Here is an 18,573-nt window from a genome sequence, read left to right as displayed (position 1 = left end):
AAAATACATAGAATAGACTGACACATCGTCTCAGAAGCTTTAATTCTGGAGGCCATCGCCATCCATCAGAGTAAGAGTATTATTACTTATCGCTGATTTTGACAGGACCTGCTACTTGATGCCACAGAAATGAAATGAAATGAATCTAAACTAAGCTAGGATCACTGTTGAATAACTGTACAGTCACACTGTGCATTGAAAGCATCCATGAAGATGTCTGACTCATGTATCAGTGAAATGTTAAAAAGGCAGATCATTATACCTTACAATAGACAAATTTAGTGTGTGTATAGTCATCTGGCCAAGGTCTTTTAACATCCCCCACCATTACACTGAAAACTAAATGATTCAATGTACAAGGTCAGGGTAGCTCAATCTGCAGATGAATCTCTTCAGTTTTAAAAGTTGGCCTCAGAATTTTATCATGCTGTATTGCTTTGTTCTCTATCTCCGTAACTCAGAGCCTTTTTATCGTCCTGTTTTATTGTAGTCAGTTTATTTTTTCTGTTAAAGCTTTTTTTTAGTGGGTTATGTCAAATACATTTTCCCTAGTCCAAACTATCCCTTTAAAACAGGTTGTCTGAATTTGTAATATCATCAGATTCCTTCACTCACAGAACATCTTAAAGCAAAACAAAGCTGTTTTTAATCACACAGTTTCTCTTCTCTTAAAGTTATTTCTCCATTTCATACACCCTCTCTGTCTCTCACTCCTCCCTCCAGCCTGTGGTTTGGATATGGACATGGAGAAGGGTTTCCCACCAACTCACGAGGAGCCTCCTCCCTACCCTGGCTCCCCTCCTTACCCCTCCCTGTCTCCCCCTGTATCTCCCCCACTACCTCCCAGCGTCCCGCACTATGCTGAGGCAGACATTGTGAGCCTGCAGGGTGTCAGCGGTAACAACACCTACGCTGTGCCCGCGTTGGCCTCTTCGAGCCCTGGGGCTGACGCCGCCCCGCTGCCAGAGCTGCCGCGCCAGTTTCTCATCTTCAAGGAGAAACTGGGAGAGGGACAGTTTGGGGAGGTGAGAAATGACCTGAAAAAATGTGCAGGTGGGTGAAAGGGTGATTGTACTTTAACAACTGTGCTTTTTTCTTTGTTGTTGTTGAAAGGTGCACCTGTGTGAAATCGAGAACCCTCAGGACCTTCCCAACTTGGAGTTCCCCTTCAATGTGAGAAAAGGTCGCCCTCTTCTGGTAGCAGTGAAGATACTACGACCAGACGCTTCCAAGAATGCCAGGTCTGTAACCTTGCACACAGCTGAGTCTGCACTCTTTTCTTTCTGCTTTTACAGCTTATCTCCTCTCTCACACTTGCTCATGTGTTCACTGAACTGCAGCTTTCCCGCTGATGGTACTATTAGTATATTAGCATATTAGTTCCTCCACAATAAATCGAAAAATACAATCAACATTATTTTGCTGAATTGTTACTTCAAGCTGTTCAGAGGTTATATGTGACCTTGAGAGGGCAGAAGGTAGACTCCAAAACAAACACAGCAATGAGTCCTCACATACTATATAGCTACTTTGTTAGTAGTCAGTTACCTGATATAGCTTATCCATAACATATCCAGCAGAAGAAAAGCAGATTTTTTTTTTCACCTGTTAAATCCAGTCCAATATTTTATCATTCTTAACCCCAGGTTTGGTCCCTCAAAACCACAGAAAAATATGTGGCTCTTTTTGGTTTTCTAGATGTTTAATTCCCTTCACCGGCTTCTTGTTTACTTTGGCTCCCCACACATTAAGCACTTGGCAGGTAAAATCAGCTTGTGTTGGTTTCTGTGCTAGGAGCGGCTGTACACAGCTTTTATATGGAGGGTTAGCGAGAGCCGCAGCAACCTGGCCAGCAAAACAAATCAGTGAGGTGGAAGGCCACATAGAGCTGTAGGCTGGGGTGTTGCAAAAGTGTTGCTTCATGAAGCTTTTGTTGTCCGTCACTATTTATTCCTGATTTGCTCTATCACCTCAAAATTCAGCAGCTTCTTTTCTATCCCTCCATTTCACTGATGTGCCTCACTTTTCCTTTGCGTGCTGGTAGGAACGACTTCCTGAAAGAGGTGAAGATCCTGTCCCGCTTGAAGGACCCAAACATCATCCGGCTGCTGGGAGTGTGTGTGAGCAGTGACCCACTCTGTATGGTCACTGAGTACATGGAATGTGGAGACTTGAACCAGTATCTATCCCACCGAGTGCTTCTGGATAAGACGGGGCCCTCACACAACACCCCGACCATCAGGTAACACATAAGCACGCGCACAGACTCACATGTATACACTGATATAAATGCACACACTGACACAGTTTTGATTCATTTATTATCCCCTCTATCTATCATCAGTTACCCAGCCCTCATCTCCATGGCCAGCCAGATTGCATCTGGAATGAAGTTCCTCTCCTCCCTCAACTTTGTGCACCGGGATCTGGCCACACGTAACTGTCTGGTCGGAGGCGAGAGGGGTGAGAGCGGGGAGGATCGGGGCGGCGAGCGTCACATCAAGATAGCCGACTTTGGCATGAGCAGGAATCTGTATGCTGGAGACTACTACAGGATCCAGGGCAGAGCTGTGCTGCCAATACGCTGGATGGCCTGGGAGTGTATACTCATGGTGAGAGGACAGGAATCTGTGTGTTTGTGCATCTGATGGTGTGTGATGGTTGATGTTTGGTTTGATAAATTATTGATAACATTCAACTTGTATGGATAATGACTTTTTATTCATTTTTGTTTTTTTATTTAAAACAACAATCTAGGAACTTATCCTTAAGTAATAGAGAAGCAAGTGACATTTTGATCAAAAAATCCAGGTAGAACAATAGGAACTGAATGAAGAATTCATATCTTGATAATAGTTTTGATACTGAAGGAGAGTATGATGTTGAAAATGATGGAGTGTGGTTGTGTGTTCCCAGGGTAAGTTCACCACAGCCAGCGACGTGTGGGCATTCGGCGTCACTCTGTGGGAGATGCTGAGCGTTTGTCAGGAGCAGCCGTATTGCAATCTCACGGATGAACAAGTCATCGACAACGCTGGGGAGTTCTTCAGAGACCAGGGCAGACAGGTACATCACACAGAATCACGCACAAACACCACAGGTGGCGATGTCTCTTCTAGTAGCATGTTAGTTTATCAGTTAGCAGGTGTTAAGCAGAAGCAGAGCAGATATGTTTTCACCTGTCAAACACAAGTCTAATATTTACTCATATTTTAGCTCTTGTGTTTGGAAGAGTTTTGTCATTCATACATTTTATGTGAAATGAATATTCATTTGATACTCTATGTGTGTCAAACTTTACAGAAGCTCAAATTGTTAATGGACAGTAGGCATAGCCTAACATGATGACAATGGCCTGCTCTCTACATCACTGATTTGTTAAAGATCTGAACTGGTCTTCCTCAGTATCAGTTCCTTTCTTTCTTGAAATGTTCAAATAGGTCAAAACTCCAGCAACACTTGTATTCGGCAGAAGAATTTAAAAATTCTTCAAAACTCCAGCAACACTTGTAGTCAAGAGAAGAATTTTAAAATTCTTCTGCTGACTACAAGTGTTGCTGGAGTTTTGACCTTTTTGGACTCTTTCTTTTCTCTATGCACCTTGGAAGTAGATGAAGTTGTGCCAGGTTTTTTTTTGTTTTTGTTTCTTGAGAAGTTCTCACACTGGGCTTTTGTCGTTTCGCAGATAATAGATGCTACTGAAAGCTGTAACTAAAGTCCAGAGTGGCTGCTCTATTCACTTGTTGGAGTTATTAAAAGCTGGATGTTACATATTTATCCTCACAAATAGATGTTTAGTTTCACTTCAGTGACTTAATTCTAAGACATATTCACCCACAAATCACTAAACTAAAAGTAAATAACTATATATTTTTTGTGTTTTCATAATAATTAAATATAAGAAAAATGATAAGATTTTGTACTGGTGTCCTATATTTACATCCAGTATTTGGTCTTGGTGACCTTTGTCACGGCATGAAAAGATGCCAGAGTATGAAAAAGGTCCAACTACGCAACTCATCCTTATTTCCATACATCTCTCTCCCTGTCTCTCCCCTGCAGGTGTATCTGAGCAGGCCTGCTGTGTGTCCTCAGGGTCTCTATGAGCTCATGCTGAGCTGCTGGAACAGAGACTGCAAGCTCCGCCCATCCTTCGCCGACATCCACTCCTTCCTCACTGAGGACGCCATGAACATGGTTTAAAGAGAAAGTCAGAGAAACTTAAGAATGGCAGACATTAAAGAGGGGAAAATGTCTCGTGCTTTTATGCATCCTTGCTACAGTGGGAAGGTGTCTGAATCCGTGGTGGAGGTGCTGCACAGCAGAGGCAGACAGAAGGTTAAAGTGGGTTGCTCGCTTTTTTTTTTTTTGTACTTGTTGGGTGTATGGGGCTGAGACGCCGCTGGTTCGGTTTATTTCCACTTCAGACTCCAACCCCAAAGGCAAACTAACCCCAGCTTTAGGTAGGTAGCAGTCTGAGCTACATTTCAGTGGTTGGTGGTGGGTGCAGTCTGCATAGAAACTTTCTCTCTTCTCAGATACTTAACATACAAGGAGGGTTTAGGTGACTGGTGATTAAGTGCTGTAAAGATCAAAATACAGGAAGCTGCAGAAGCTACACAGCAGAAAATACTCCATACTATGACCATAGCAGGCTAGGAAATGAACAGTTATTAAGTTTCATGACTTTTCTTTATTCAACATCTCAAATGCTTCATGCAGGTAACTGGTGAAGGCGCACATGCACTGTGAACTCTGTGGCTGCACATCACACACACTGTTTCATCTCTGAACACAACACCTGTTGTTCAGAGATCAAACTGCACACACAGGGGTTGTCTTAGTATTTATAGTATGTATGGCCTACTCTACACATTGAAATCAGTCTAATTCTATAAGACACAAACAAGTCTAATAAAAATATCTTAACACTTAGACATGGTTGATGGCTAACTTGACTCTGTAGAACCTGGATGATAGGAGAATTTACCATGTACCATGTACTTACCATAACCCTCTATCTCAGCCCCAAAACCTTATATAATGACCCACATCCACAGCTGTAACTCTGAAGTTATTGTGGACTAATGTGAAATGATGTGGACCAGACAACAGCAACCCACTCTCTGCAATGTGATGAAGTCAAGTTTGCTCTCAACCACCAACACCCCATAGTAGTCAAAAAATCAAAGTATTTGAACCCTATCTTTAATCACAGAAAAAGCAAAACGTATCCCTGGTGCCAAACAGACTACTCAAACCTGAGGAAAAAGGCACAGAAGAGGCGAGTCTGCTGCTTTCGAGGAGATCTGACCCACAAACTGGAATGGCTTTTCCAAGCAAAGAGACAATGCTGCCAGCAGGGGCAGTGGACGGGACATCTTCAAATGTGCCTGCTCAGATGTTTTGGAGAATTTTTTTTGTATCTGGCTTTGACCCAGACACAAAGGATAGATGTAAAATTCCACAGCCAGCTGCACTTTAAATCCTACGTACATATCCCCCCAACCACGATGACACTTTTCTCTGTGAGGGGCCTGATATGATATGATTCCTGTTGACGTGGATTCTTACGCATTTTACCTGCAGTTATTTTAAGATATTTGCCTGAGGAGATCAAAATATATCACAGATGCATTTTATAAGGACATCCTCTCCAACAAGGCATTGCCAAACCATTGGATGTAAAATATTATTTAAAAAAATGGAATGGCACCATCAGTTCCTCTCATTTTAAACGAACGAAAACCTTTTGTTCTGAAACCTTTAGTGTGCTGAGATGTGTTAACTCATCACATAATCTTTCTACGCTCATCCAAATGCATTACTGTATTTTTAAAACACGGTTCTAGCATTGCTCAAAAACGCTGGGAGTACTGATTTTAGCGTGAATGTCAACATCAACCTCTGCATTATCCCATGTTTAGTACATTAAGCTGACAATGGTAGCATCGATGCATCTACCTTACTGATTGTATAGCACTGTAAATCAGTCCTGAGATGATCAAGATTATCAAGTACTACATGTTTACTGATTGTGAATGGTCGTGCCATTTGAGTCATTTTTGATACACTGTAGTTCAACTAAACCCATATTTTTATATATACTGTATGTACTTAGACAGTCCTTGATGTCTGATTTCATCCTTTTGTGTCTTTGAAGTTGAACATTATGGTATGTACATATTTTCAGGACAGAATTGTAATTTCCTTTACTAATATATGGAGAACTCTTTGTTACATTTGGGTCTTCTGTATCTCTGTAGAACGCTTGCTACCTTGATGCCATTGTAATTCATTGTGTTGTCTATTTTTGTAGATGTTTTCATAAAGTTAACCTTTTCAAATAAATCAAGATGTGCTCTAGGGCTGTAACTAACCATTATTTTCATATTTGATTAATCTGCCAAGTGTTTTATAGACTAATCGTTTAGTCAATAAAACATAAGTTGGTCTCAATGAAATCAGTCACCTCAATAAAGTAATTTGATGGTGAAACTAGAATTACTGCCTCGCGGTTATATGCCTCCAACCAGTCAAGTTGCAGTTTACATCCATGTCTGTTCAGACTCATGTGTAGTGTAGCCTTTGAAAGAATTTCATTTAAAATTGAAATTAAATTCACCAAATTAAATTACAGTAAGTTAAGTTGAATTCAATTCAATTCTCTGAATTAAATCAAATTGAGTGAAATGAATGTAACCTGATTGAAATTATTTAATAGTATAAGTTAAATTTATTTAATTGAATTAAATTAAGTTTAAGTCAAATAAATAAAATATTTAAATGTATTTAGATTTTATATATATATATATATATATATATACAGTTAAGGCCAAAATTATTCATACCCCTGGCAAATTTGAACTTAAAGTGATTTTTATTCAACCAAGAAGTTTTTTTCTGATTGGAAATGACACAGGCATGTCCCAAAAGATAATAAGACAATGCACAAGGGGTATAATTGGGGGAAAAAATAATTTCTCTTTTATTTACATTTGAATGAAAAATGGCATGTCCAGAATTATTCATACCCTATAGCCCATTGGCTGAAAAACACCCCCAAAGCATTATGTTCCCACCACAATGCTTGACCGAGGGGATGGTGTTCTTGGGGTGGAATGCTTCTCCTTTTTTATGCCAAATAAAGGCGACATCACTGTGGCCAAACAATTCTGTTTTTCATTCATCTGACCACAAAAGAGAAGACCAGATGAGTTTTTGCAAAGGTCTGCATCCGTGGAACCCAGCAGTGTGCAGTGTCCATTTCACTGTCTGCCTTGAGACGTTGGCACCAGCATGGCCCAGATTCTTCAGGATGGCCTTGGTGGTGATCCTCAGCTTCTTCTTCAGCTCTCGCACGATCAGCCTTGCCAGCGCAGGGGTCACTTTTGACTTCCTACCACATCCTCTGAGATTTTCCGAAGTGTGGAACCTCTTGTATTCTTTAATAATACGTTGTACTGTGGCCACTGGAACTCAAAGACATTTAGATATGGCCTTGTAGCCCTTTCCTGAGCTGTGAGCAGCCACAATGCGCAGCCGCAGGGCCTCACTGAGCTCTTTCATTTTAGCCATGACTTGCCACAGACCAACTGCAGAGAGCTGCTGTTTTTCACCTGTTGAGTTGATTAAAACAGCTGTTCCCAATTAATCAGGGTAATTAGAATGCTCCAGAACAGCGTGGACTATTTGGAACGGTATAGAACCTTGAATTTTCCCATAGATTGTGACAATTTGCAATCGGTATGAATAATTACAGACATGCTATTTTTCAAAAAAATGTAAATCAAACATAGAAATTGTTTCTTTTTTTCATTAAAATCTCTAGCACATTGTTGTATCTTATTTTGACACACATCTATGTCCTTTCCAGTCAGAAAAAACTCGTTGGTTAAATAAAAAAATCACTTTAAATCAAAATCTGCCAGGGTTATGAATATTTTTGGCTTTATGTGTGTATATATATATATATATATATATATATATATATATATATAATTCAGTCAGTTAAATTAAATTGAGTTAAAGTAGTTCAATTAAACTTACTCAAATAAAATTGAGTTAAATTAATTAAAGTGAATTAATTTTTTGCAGTTAAATTAGTAAAAAAAAAAAAGTTCAATTAAACTGAATTATAACAAATATTTTAAATAAAATCAAAATTGTACTATAAATTAATTTACTCAAATAAATTAAATTGAATAAAAATACTTGAATGAGAATCAAATGACAGTGAAACAGTGAAGGCAGACAGGAAATGTGGGGAAAGAGAGTAGGGGTGTGACACGGCAATGTTGGCCCAGTCAGTTGGGCCAGGGCTAGCTGATTAGCATGGTAACTTCAGTACATTGCTTTCCAATGCTGGAGACAGCTCTTTGGGTGTAAAGGAATGATGTTTAATGTTGAACTCACAATATTTCTTCTTCTAGACTGGTAAGTAGAAAGCTGTTGATGCTAAGGACTATGTAGCTATAGCAAAGCTTAATGCCTTAAAATTTATCTTATAAAACAATTAAATATTCTAAATTAATTACATTAAAATACAAAATATAAAATGTAATTAAAATAATTACATATTCAATTTACAAAAATTAAATTATGTTGAATACATTTTAATAAATATTTTTAGTTTAAATGTCCATGTCTGTCCAGACTCACATGTGGTGGAAACTGTCAAGGAATTTAATAAAAAGTATGAAGTGTATTGAACATAATGCCAACAGCCAAGACTGTCGCCAGAGGAGGCATAAAAATACAACAGGTTTCAGTAATTACGCCATACTTTATTGTCTACAATATCATAGAACATGTCACTACATATCTTTAATCTTTAATATTTGACACCAGTATACAACTTTCACACTATGTGACAACTACTTGCTATGTCAGTTTAAAAGATAGACATGCAACAAAACAGTGAAAGATTAGTCGAAAGTACATACAAAAGGAGCAGACCGATTTGGCTTTCATCTACACCTGTCAACAGTGACGGCTAATGGCTTACAATTAGTTATCAGATATAAGAAATTATTCCCTGACAGAAAAGTGAGATAGGCTTGACTAGAGAAGTCAACTTGACTTGGCTGTTGAGGAGTCTTGACCAGGCACTTGGCGGTCACAAAATGCATAAGGCTTTGTAGCTGAAAAACTTTGGAAATTTAGTGAGATGCCTGAAGAAAGAGAGAAATCAACCCATGAACTCCCAGTTCAGAGGCACTGGACTGTCATTAAAAACCTTCCTTAACTACAAGACCTAAAATCAGCCAACATCTGTAATACCCAATATCACATTGTAATGGAAAACCAGTAAAACAAATAAAAGAGGCAACAAAAATCATACTATCAACCATGTCAGTTTAAACTGCAGACAGCAAGCACATCAAAGCAGCAGGCTGGTTAGTTGCTTAGTTAGTGATGGTCCTTCTTTACACTTATCATATAAAGACTCAAGGAGACACTGCAGCTAAGACGAAAGTCAAATTTGTTTTTTTCCACCATAACATACTTTCGTTGCTTTTCACAGGAAACCTCAACCACTTGATTCCATGAAGCACTTCCTTTGCCCTCATTCTGAAGCACAGAGAATTTTCTTCCACTTGCAGCACAACTCATATGATTTTGGGCCCAGTAATGTAGTTACAACAAAGAGATATGTGGAGTACACTAGAACCATCCCAGCTTTGTGTGTCTTTTTTTTAATAAACACAAAGCTAGATTATATTAAGTTAATAGTATAAAACTACGCCCACTAACAAAAGTATGAGGTGTTGCTGTGATAAAAAAAAGTTCAGCAGCATTTAGTGAATTGAAAGGCACAGAACAAGAAATCATTTTCCACATTGAAAAGTTAGAAAATAACAACAGTTCATTGACCCAGATCCTATGCAGGGATAATGAGGCTGAGTGCACTAAGAAAGTAAAAACTTGCATACTGAGGGTGAAGAGTAAAAAGACAAAGACAGGATTTTTCTACTTCGACTATCACTGGTGGAGGTGGGCTGAGGCTTTCGTCCCCTTCAGGCAAAGAGAGAAAGTAGCTTCATCAATGATAGAATCCCAGCAGCTGCTTTCGCTGTCACCCACAGCAGAAAACACAGCACAGATCAGGGGCATGACAATAAAAAAAACATAAAGCCCCTCCTTCATCTAAGAGGGATGGGTTTTAAATGAGGAGGAGCCAAAAAAAGAGACACACAAGTGAAATGCACGCATGCACACAGATAATCAGACAGGACTACGGTAATGGTGGAGTCGATACAGTGATTATCGGCACAAGGAGAAGATGCGGAGCTCCAAGTCTGAATATTGGTGACACCTCTCCTGATTACTTCTACTCTCCCTGTGTTCTTAATGCACACGGGCGGTCTGTCCTGAAGTCTGTAAAGTCAATGAGAGAAACATTGAGATGATTACCACATACACCAATTATCCATCAGTTTCTGACACACGCACTCAAACATACCATGGAAATATCAACTCCGGTGAGTTTCTCCACAGTGACTGGCAGCCTGGTCATGATCTCTAGCACCTCTCCAGCCAGTTTGGCTGCTCCCACCTCTGACCCACCACTGGACACCATGGTGACCTTCTGGGCCGCCGACAATGGCTTGCTGATCTCCTCTGCCATCTGTAGGACAAACAAAATCATTGAAGTCAATAAACTGAAGAAGATGTTCGTTTTTCAGTGTGAAAAAATGTACTTAACAAGTGCTTTGAATTTCTAATGAAAGAAATTGGGAGCAAATTGCCAAAAAAATCCACTTGTGTTGAACAAAAAAAATTTCATCAAGAAACTGGATGTCAAATTACTTCATTAAAGTAAAATATGATTTGCTGTTGTTTAAATATCAAATGAAGCCATACACGAAGTTTAAAAACACACACAACAATTAATCTAAAAAATATTATATAAGATGACTTGAGCTGAATGAGCGTACTGTTGATTAATGACCTAAACCTAATTTAGAATAAAATCAATATAATTCAGAGAGTGCTCTATCATAAGGCCATGCTACAATGACAAGTCTGCTAAGTAATTAAAAAAAAATCCACCAACAACAATGCAACTAAGCAAAATAGTCCTGATAATAGCACGGTATTTAATCCTACACCTCTAACATTATTTATTCATCATCCCTTCATCCAGCCATGAAAGTCAGACTGACCAGTGGCAGTTTCTCCAGCAGCATGTCCACCATGGCTCCATCCTTGTACTGCTTGAAGGCCTCAGCCTTCTTGGACATCTGCTCTGCCTCGGCACGACCCTTAGCCTCCAGGGCAAAAGCCTCTGCCTCACCCTTCATCTACACACAAACACACAAATGACAGTTTAGTTTACAATAGAAGGGCCAAATACTGCCAGTTCTGACTGTGGTGATGCTTGATAAGAGGGAAAAGAATGGAAGATACAAATGACATATAATTAACAGTAGTTTCAATGTCATAAAGAAGCTATCAGACAAGAAAAGAAGAAAAAGAGAAACATGGCAGTACTCACTCTGATGGACTCAGCCTCGGCCTCAGCCTCCATGATGAGCTGCAGGCTGCAGGAGAGAAGAGAGACTGAGCTAAATTGTACATATGCACACTCTTTTGTGACTGCAAATGATTCAACTCTCTTCAGAATCAAATGAGACAACAGTATTATGCTCTAGTACTCACCGCTGTGCCTCAGCCAGCCTCTCCAGACGGTATTTCTCTGCCTCTGCAGGCTTCTTGACCTTGGCCTCCAGCTCCCTCTCCTTGCGGATGATTTCCTGATCCTGCAGAGTAATCTGCTGTGTCCGCTCCACCACCTGAATCTGCATCTTCTCCTCCTCAATGCGCTGCTTTGTCTTGGCCACCTGATGAAGGAAGCATAAGAAAAGAAAATTCAGATCAGATATTATCTACAATATAGACTGGTCTTAATACAAACTTGACCAGCCAGTCTAACAAAAAGCTGTCGATGAGATGTGTACAAGCTAAATCAGACTGACCAGGCCAGGCCGAAAATTCAACAAAAACATAGCAAACTTAAAGCATTTCATAAGAAATATTCAAAGCACGGACAGAGAAGATCAGATTATGAATAGATGACTGTACCTGAAGCTGATAGGCCATTTCTGATTCAGCCTTCTTGGTGTTGACCTCAACATCATAGGCTGCCTTCTTCAGCTCGTAGTCTCTCTGGGCTTTTGCCATCTCAATTTCATTCTTGTATTGAGCAGACACCTTCTCTTGCATAGCGTGGGCCTCCTGTAAAACAACAGTAGCAGGACAGTAACAGAGAAATTTTAGTAGTTTTGTTTTCAAATGATGTTTCATCCTCAATGTCAGGTTATCCATATGAGCAAAGAGGCAGAATGACAGGAATAAAGAAAGAACAAAAGGGGGGATTTTACCCTGATGACAGCGTCCCTTTTGTACTGAGCCTCACCAATCCTGGCATCCTTCTGCACCTGGGCTGTTCTGGCTTTACCCAGTGAATGAAGGTAGTCCTGCAAGAGACCGACAGATGGGGGAATAGTGAGTAACTGTGAGACAACAAAGTTCAAGCAATAACTGGAATTACCACCTTGCGGTTGCATGCCTCTGCCGATCAGCCAAGTTGCAGGAAATATGGTCACATCTCCCCTTCCTGAGTTACAAAGTTACAAAGCTTTTGCAGAACATCTTGCAGATGACACAGTGAAGTTGGCCTTGGACGATTTGGATATAAAATGTTATCACTTCATCACTTTATATCATCATAATCATCGTCATAATTATTGTATGAATTTGTGAGTTGTGGCCAAAAACTGTGTCTTGTGAGGTCACTGTGACCTTGACCTTTGACCACCAAAATCTTATCAGTTCATCCTCGAGTCCAAGTGAATGTTTTTGCCAAATCTGAAGAAATTCACTGAAGCCGTTGCCGAGATATTGTGTTCAGTAGAATGGGATGTACTGACAGATGGACATATGGACATCCCAAGAACATGATGCCTCCAGGCCTTGGCCGTCGCTGGCGCACAGGCATGAAAATGAATGTAGCGCATTAGATATACATAAAAAAAAGAGATGGTGTGTTTAAGCACTTAGGGCTTAGACCAATTTACCACTAATGCACAGATGAGTGGAGGGTCAGTTGAGTCAGAGACAGTGAGTCAATATCAATTAAGTGCTTTACTGTAACAGAGGAAATCATCCCAGACTAAAAGCTTTCATATAAACAGATGTGGGATTACAGTGACACTTTAGATTCCTGTTGCTCCAGTAATTAGTGTTTGGTGTGTTTTGATCATCAGATTTAGTATCTGCAGAAAACAGTCTCAAACAGACATAAAATACCTGATCATCATGAACATCTTTGAGTGTGTAGCTGACAACACCAATTCCCATATTGACCAAGTCGGAAGAGGCCACCTTAAAGACCTGCTCAGAGAACTTCTTACGGTCCTGGTAGATCTCCTGTGAACAGAAATAGATCATTACAGGCATTACATTAAGTATATGCAGTGCCTTTTTTCATGTTGTTGTGTTGCAGCCTTATGCTAAAATAGATGGATTGAGGATGGATGAAGGAATTCTATCTATCAGGATATGAATATCAAAATCTCTTCATCTCTTACCCCAACCAGGGTCGCGAGAAACCTAGCGACATATTTGTATGATCTGCTGGGGGTGGGCGATCTGATAATCTGATATCATGGACGATCTCACTTTGGCATATGATTTACTTTTCAGATGCCTCCCGATTGCCTCATTTAAAGAGGCTATATATAGATATTTATTTCTAAAAGTTCAATCGCCGTCAGCTGTTCAACAGCTAGCCCACTAACTGCAGCTAACAATGGCAGTCATTGTTCTGGTCTGCAGCCTTGGCAAGCTGGGCATGGTGACAAATGTACAAGTTGTCCACCTGTGCAGAGCAAGCACTAGCATCTCCAGCTGCAGTCCAAGACAGTGAAATTGCGAGTTTATCCATGGAATGAGAAACCCGCCTGCAGGCAGGGAAACTGGAGGCAGAAGAGCTGGGGCGAGCTAGTCAGCAGCAGCTCAAGTTTCTAACTAAAGTACTTACATAAATAAGCAGTGAGCACACAAACTTCAAAAAGAGGCATCAGAGCAGCATAAAGATACAAATCATGACTTTAAGTCCTGACTTTGGCAATAAAACCAAAATGGAAAACAGAATGCAGATTGTGATTCAGTTCGTGGATTGTTGTACCCAAAAAGATCTCTTCTGAGAGCACTCACCTCTAACACCTAACATGCCAAATTAGCACTTTTTCAGAGAACTTCTCACTTGATCTCCTTGCATTTATTAAACAGACGTAGCACTTAGTACTTATGCCAAGGTTTCCTGCTGCACTTAAGCTTTAGTGTTGTCCCTCACTTGTAAGTCTCTTTGGATAAAAGCATCTGCCAAATGAGCGAATGTAAATGTAAAAATAATTCATTTTTCCCCTCATCTGCACTAATCTGCACTGAATATCCATGAAAAAGTTTGAAATTTGTATTTATCATACACAAATTTTGTTTATATAAATACCACATTGATTTAAGTATGTAGGCACTTTGCTATGACACTTGAAATTTAGCTAAGGTGCCTACCAATACTCTTGAACCACCTGTAGTAAATTCACCTGATCGGATATGATTTGGAAAGGGACACACCTGCCTATTTAAGGTCTCACAGCTGACAATGCATATTACAGCAAAACCCATAAGCCATGAGGAGGAAGGAACTGTCTGCAGTGCTCAGAGCAGTGCTAATGTCAATTATGTCAATTAAGTCATTATGAGTTTTTGAGTGCAGCATGATGAGGAAATATTTTTTTTAGCAAAAGGCTGCAGCGTATCAAAATGTGAAAAAACGTGAAGGGGTCTGAATACTTTCTGAACGCACTGTGGGCTTGACTTAGTGGCGAAGTTAGTAATGACTCATAAACATAATGCCTCTGAATCTTTTATGGGTGGAAAATGTCAGGCTAATCTGTTTGAGAATGTCAGTATACCAACCTCCACAGTGAGATGGGCAATAATGGCTCTCTGGTGTCCCTCCAGCGTTTCCAGTGCAATCTGGGCGATCTCAGCCTCAGACTTGCCCATAAACATTTGGCAGGCTGTGGCCAACATCTCTTTGTTCTGGCCCTGGATCTTCACCTTTATAAAGACAGAAAAAGAAAATGTGAAACAGCAGCAGCTTTTAACAGGTGGCAGTGGCAAGGTTGGACTCTGATAGAACATAAAATAAATGGGTCTCAGCAGGAACATGATCTGGCTTTTCAGTTTATAACTTAATAAGCTAAGTCATTAGCACAAAATTTAAAAGACGCCACAACCAGATGTTCTCTATCTCTCTGTTCTCTTCTGTCAAAAACATGCAACTTCCATTTTCAAATAAACAATGACTCATTTTAATTCTTTCCCAGCGGTGGTGTCCCATTGACCCTATCCATCCAGCCTGGGACACTTTTCAAGTGTCAATTTCCTTTCCCATAGTTACGAACAGTCAATAACTTTCAAACTGAACTGCATTTGAATGTTGTTGTACATTGTATTGATGAGACTTTTCTTTGGTTAATTTACTTGAATTTTATCTATTTTGCTCATGATTCTGTATTTTGTATTTTTAAACTTAATCACAAAGTAGCTACTTGTTCCTATTCATTAATATGTCAGTCATACAGTGAGCCCCCAGGCCTGTATGAGCAACAGCCTATTTCTGTAGATGTGTGATGATTTTAAATAGCAACTAACCTCCTTCTCTGCCTTTTAAAATCTATGCAAAATATTTTCAATATATTTTTAATAACTTAGCATTATAGTCTTTTAGCCACTTTTCAGGGCATACCTGTGCAATGCCAGTAACAGAGATAGGGACACCATGGCGGGTGTAGACTTTGTCACTCTTCACATTCAGAGTCAGGGTGTTGAGCGTGATTCTGAGGAGAAGTGGCATAAAATACAAGGAAAGGTGGAATGCATCAGATATAATAACAGAGAGAAAGAATTAAAAAGTCAAAAAGAGGAAATTGTTAATGGTCTGTCAGCATTTATTTCCCTGATTTGTTAACTACTACATCAGTCAGTCAGCTATGCTGTACTTATATAAAACAAGGGGGAATTGAGAATGAGAAGAGGATCACCTCTGGATCTGCTGAATACATGGGAAGACAAACACTCTTCCTCCAGCAATCATTAGAGGAGGAGAACGGCCAAAGCCTGGAGAAAAAGGTCGGTGGGGGAAACATATATAACCATACACTACCACTCAGTAACACACAGCTAGTTATACTGTCAAGGACAGAGTTCAACTTGCAACCCTGTATTACAACAATGTGACTAATGCTTAGCATTCACAACCATTTGAGTCTACACATCACAGCAAGCTGGAAAATTCCTGGCTTACTTCAAACTGACTATAGGTGTTACTCAATCCCATCTCATCACAAGACATGCGATGATTAAATCATTCATGGGACACAGGCATACTGGTCCACAGTACACAAATCTGGTCTGCTTTTACTACATTGTTATAATGACATTTTACAATGACCTATAACAACAATACAGCATTGTGGAGGCTGGAGTGTTTTACTACCCAACAAGGAATATTCAGTTTTTTTAAGCATCCTGTCTTATTGTGAAAAATAATAATGCCATTGTGAAATAAAGGGAAGAGAAATCAAGCAAATGTTTTACCTGACACCACCATAGCTTCATTGGGTCCACATGTGTAGAACATCTTGATTCCTGATTTGAAGGGAAGTAAGTGAAATTATGAAAACTACAGTCAGATAGGGAAAAGACGACCTAATGCGCGTTTGTAAATTTCATTGTGATTTATAGTATAAGATATATTGGAAAACCAATGTAATGTTTACATGAAACTGACAGCAGGACACCAAAAAAAAAAAAAAAAGGTTGTTTTTTGCTTCATTGTAAACATGCACTTTTGTCTGCACAGCCCATTGTTTACCTACATTTAAGTTGAATTCAAAAATATATCTATGGCAATAACCCATTTTTCTTCAGGTTCAGGAGGCACTTCAAACGCATCAATAACTGATGTTTCCGCCATAACATAAGACTGACATTCACATTCACACACTGCATATTTCAGCATCGTAATCTTAAGAGTTTGTTATTGTATTGATTGTTGATGGGTGTAAAGTCGAGTGTGTGGTTGCAACTGACGGCCCACAATTAACATGTGTCGTTGTCAATCATTTAAGCCAAAGCCTCCCACATATTTAAAGTGTAAATATAAACACCCGCCCCCTCCTTCCTAACAATCACAACACAGGGCGATACGGCAAAAGGCAAAAACCCAACAAGCAATATGTTGTCGAACAGTAAGAGTTGCAAAAAACACCTCGATGCTCCGAGAATAACGCCAGACACACAGTATTTCACATGTGAAACCGAATAACGGTCTTCAGAGACAGCTAGTTCGCATGCTAACTTTAGCTAGCTAGCTGTTCAAATGCAGCAGAATCGGCTCTCGGTCGATAACGACATTACGCCTGTGGGAAAACACTGTAGCTGCTGACCAAAACTAAACGATGGAACAAGTGAAGCAGACCGTCCCGTTTAACTTACCGATGAGTAGTTGATATGCAAAATGCCTTTTCAGAATAAATCCCGAAAAATTTCCTGTCGTTACTGTCACGCAGGGCGACGTTAGGAGGAATGACAAAAATGTCTGTTTAGAGGGGGAAGCGTCCTCAGACCACACCCATCCCCACTGCAGCCCGGACTCCTGTCTAGCGCCGCCCGGTGGTCGATAGGGAGCACTGCACCTCCGCTGCTGCAGCCATGTAATCATGGCTGTTCACATTATCACACACAGGCGATCTATCTATCGACTCCCTCACCGTCGCAACACTGTTGTATATTCTTGTAAATATGTAATTTTGACCATCACATATTATTAAATTCTTATAATTTATCTATCTTAAATATTATTGCAGTTTCTTTGCAGCTTTCTTTTCCCTGCACTGCCACTTTGCTGCTGTAACACTGTGAATTTCCCCACTTATCTTATCCTATCTATCTATCTATCTATCTATCTATCTATCTATCTATCTATCTATCTATCTATCTATCTATCTATCTATCTAACTAACAGTTGAGGCATTTCTCATAATACTAAAACAATCAAAACCTTGTTCACATGTGTGGAGACATGCACAGTCAGTCAATCATTTCAACATTGTCACCAATGAATAAATTGTAACCAAAACCAGAAAGAGCAACGTGGTGACATGCAAATGTAAATGCAATAGATGTTTGAGTCTTAAGAAAATTTAATGTCAAACAACTTTTTAATTTTCAATTTAGTGTAGTCATAGGATGCCCACACAAATATGTGGAAATGAAACTGCTTATGGATTACAACATTTTCATTTCTACTTGAGGAATGCATGTAGGAAATAATACAATGCTATTTTTAATTACATTTTTTGAATAACGTCAAGTTTACATTATCATTTTAATAAAGTCCCTACAGGCCTCCATACTTAGAGAAATACTTTAATATTTCGAATTTTAGTCTGTTATTCATCTGCATCAGATGCTTTGAGGATGGAGCGCTGTATT

General features: G+C 39.6%; 2 protein-coding genes across 7 annotated transcripts in view; one reads left to right on the top strand and one right to left on the bottom strand.

Moving 5' to 3' along the window:
* ddr1 (discoidin domain receptor tyrosine kinase 1) overlaps nt 1–6,504 on the top strand; it is a 38,515-nt gene extending 32,011 nt beyond the window's left edge. For all 6 annotated transcript variants that reach the window (XM_071469518.1, XM_071469516.1, XM_071469517.1 and 3 more), the window contains 6 exons: nt 724–1,025; nt 1,114–1,241; nt 2,045–2,242; nt 2,345–2,612; nt 2,917–3,066; nt 4,063–6,504. In XM_071469518.1, coding sequence (XP_071325619.1) covers nt 724–1,025; nt 1,114–1,241; nt 2,045–2,242; nt 2,345–2,612; nt 2,917–3,066; nt 4,063–4,203 — 1,187 coding nt within the window. In that variant the 3' untranslated portion in view covers nt 4,204–6,504. The remainder of the gene's footprint in view (nt 1–723; nt 1,026–1,113; nt 1,242–2,044; nt 2,243–2,344; nt 2,613–2,916; nt 3,067–4,062) is intronic.
* A 2,261-nt stretch (nt 6,505–8,765) lies between these two features.
* flot1b (flotillin 1b) lies at nt 8,766–17,812 on the bottom strand. The gene is made up of 13 exons (XM_071469578.1): nt 17,575–17,812; nt 16,675–16,725; nt 16,119–16,194; nt 15,824–15,914; nt 14,989–15,132; nt 13,315–13,434; nt 12,387–12,482; nt 12,088–12,240; nt 11,665–11,846; nt 11,501–11,546; nt 11,169–11,306; nt 10,466–10,630; nt 8,766–10,380 (listed from the first exon to the last, which is right to left on the bottom strand). The coding sequence occupies exons 1-13, from the start codon at nt 17,798–17,800 to the stop codon at nt 10,351–10,353; spliced, it is 1,518 nt and encodes a 505-aa protein (XP_071325679.1). The 5' UTR covers nt 17,801–17,812; the 3' UTR covers nt 8,766–10,350.
* Nucleotides 17,813–18,573: the final 761 nt, after the last annotated feature.

Source organism: Trachinotus anak, unplaced genomic scaffold (assembly GCF_046630095.1).
Source record: "Trachinotus anak isolate AG129_WGS33_773 ecotype Australia unplaced genomic scaffold, CSIRO_AGI_Tana_v1 ptg000032l, whole genome shotgun sequence".
Taxonomy (NCBI): domain Eukaryota; kingdom Metazoa; phylum Chordata; class Actinopteri; order Carangiformes; family Carangidae; genus Trachinotus; species Trachinotus anak.
This window is presented reverse-complemented; position numbering and strand designations above follow the sequence as displayed.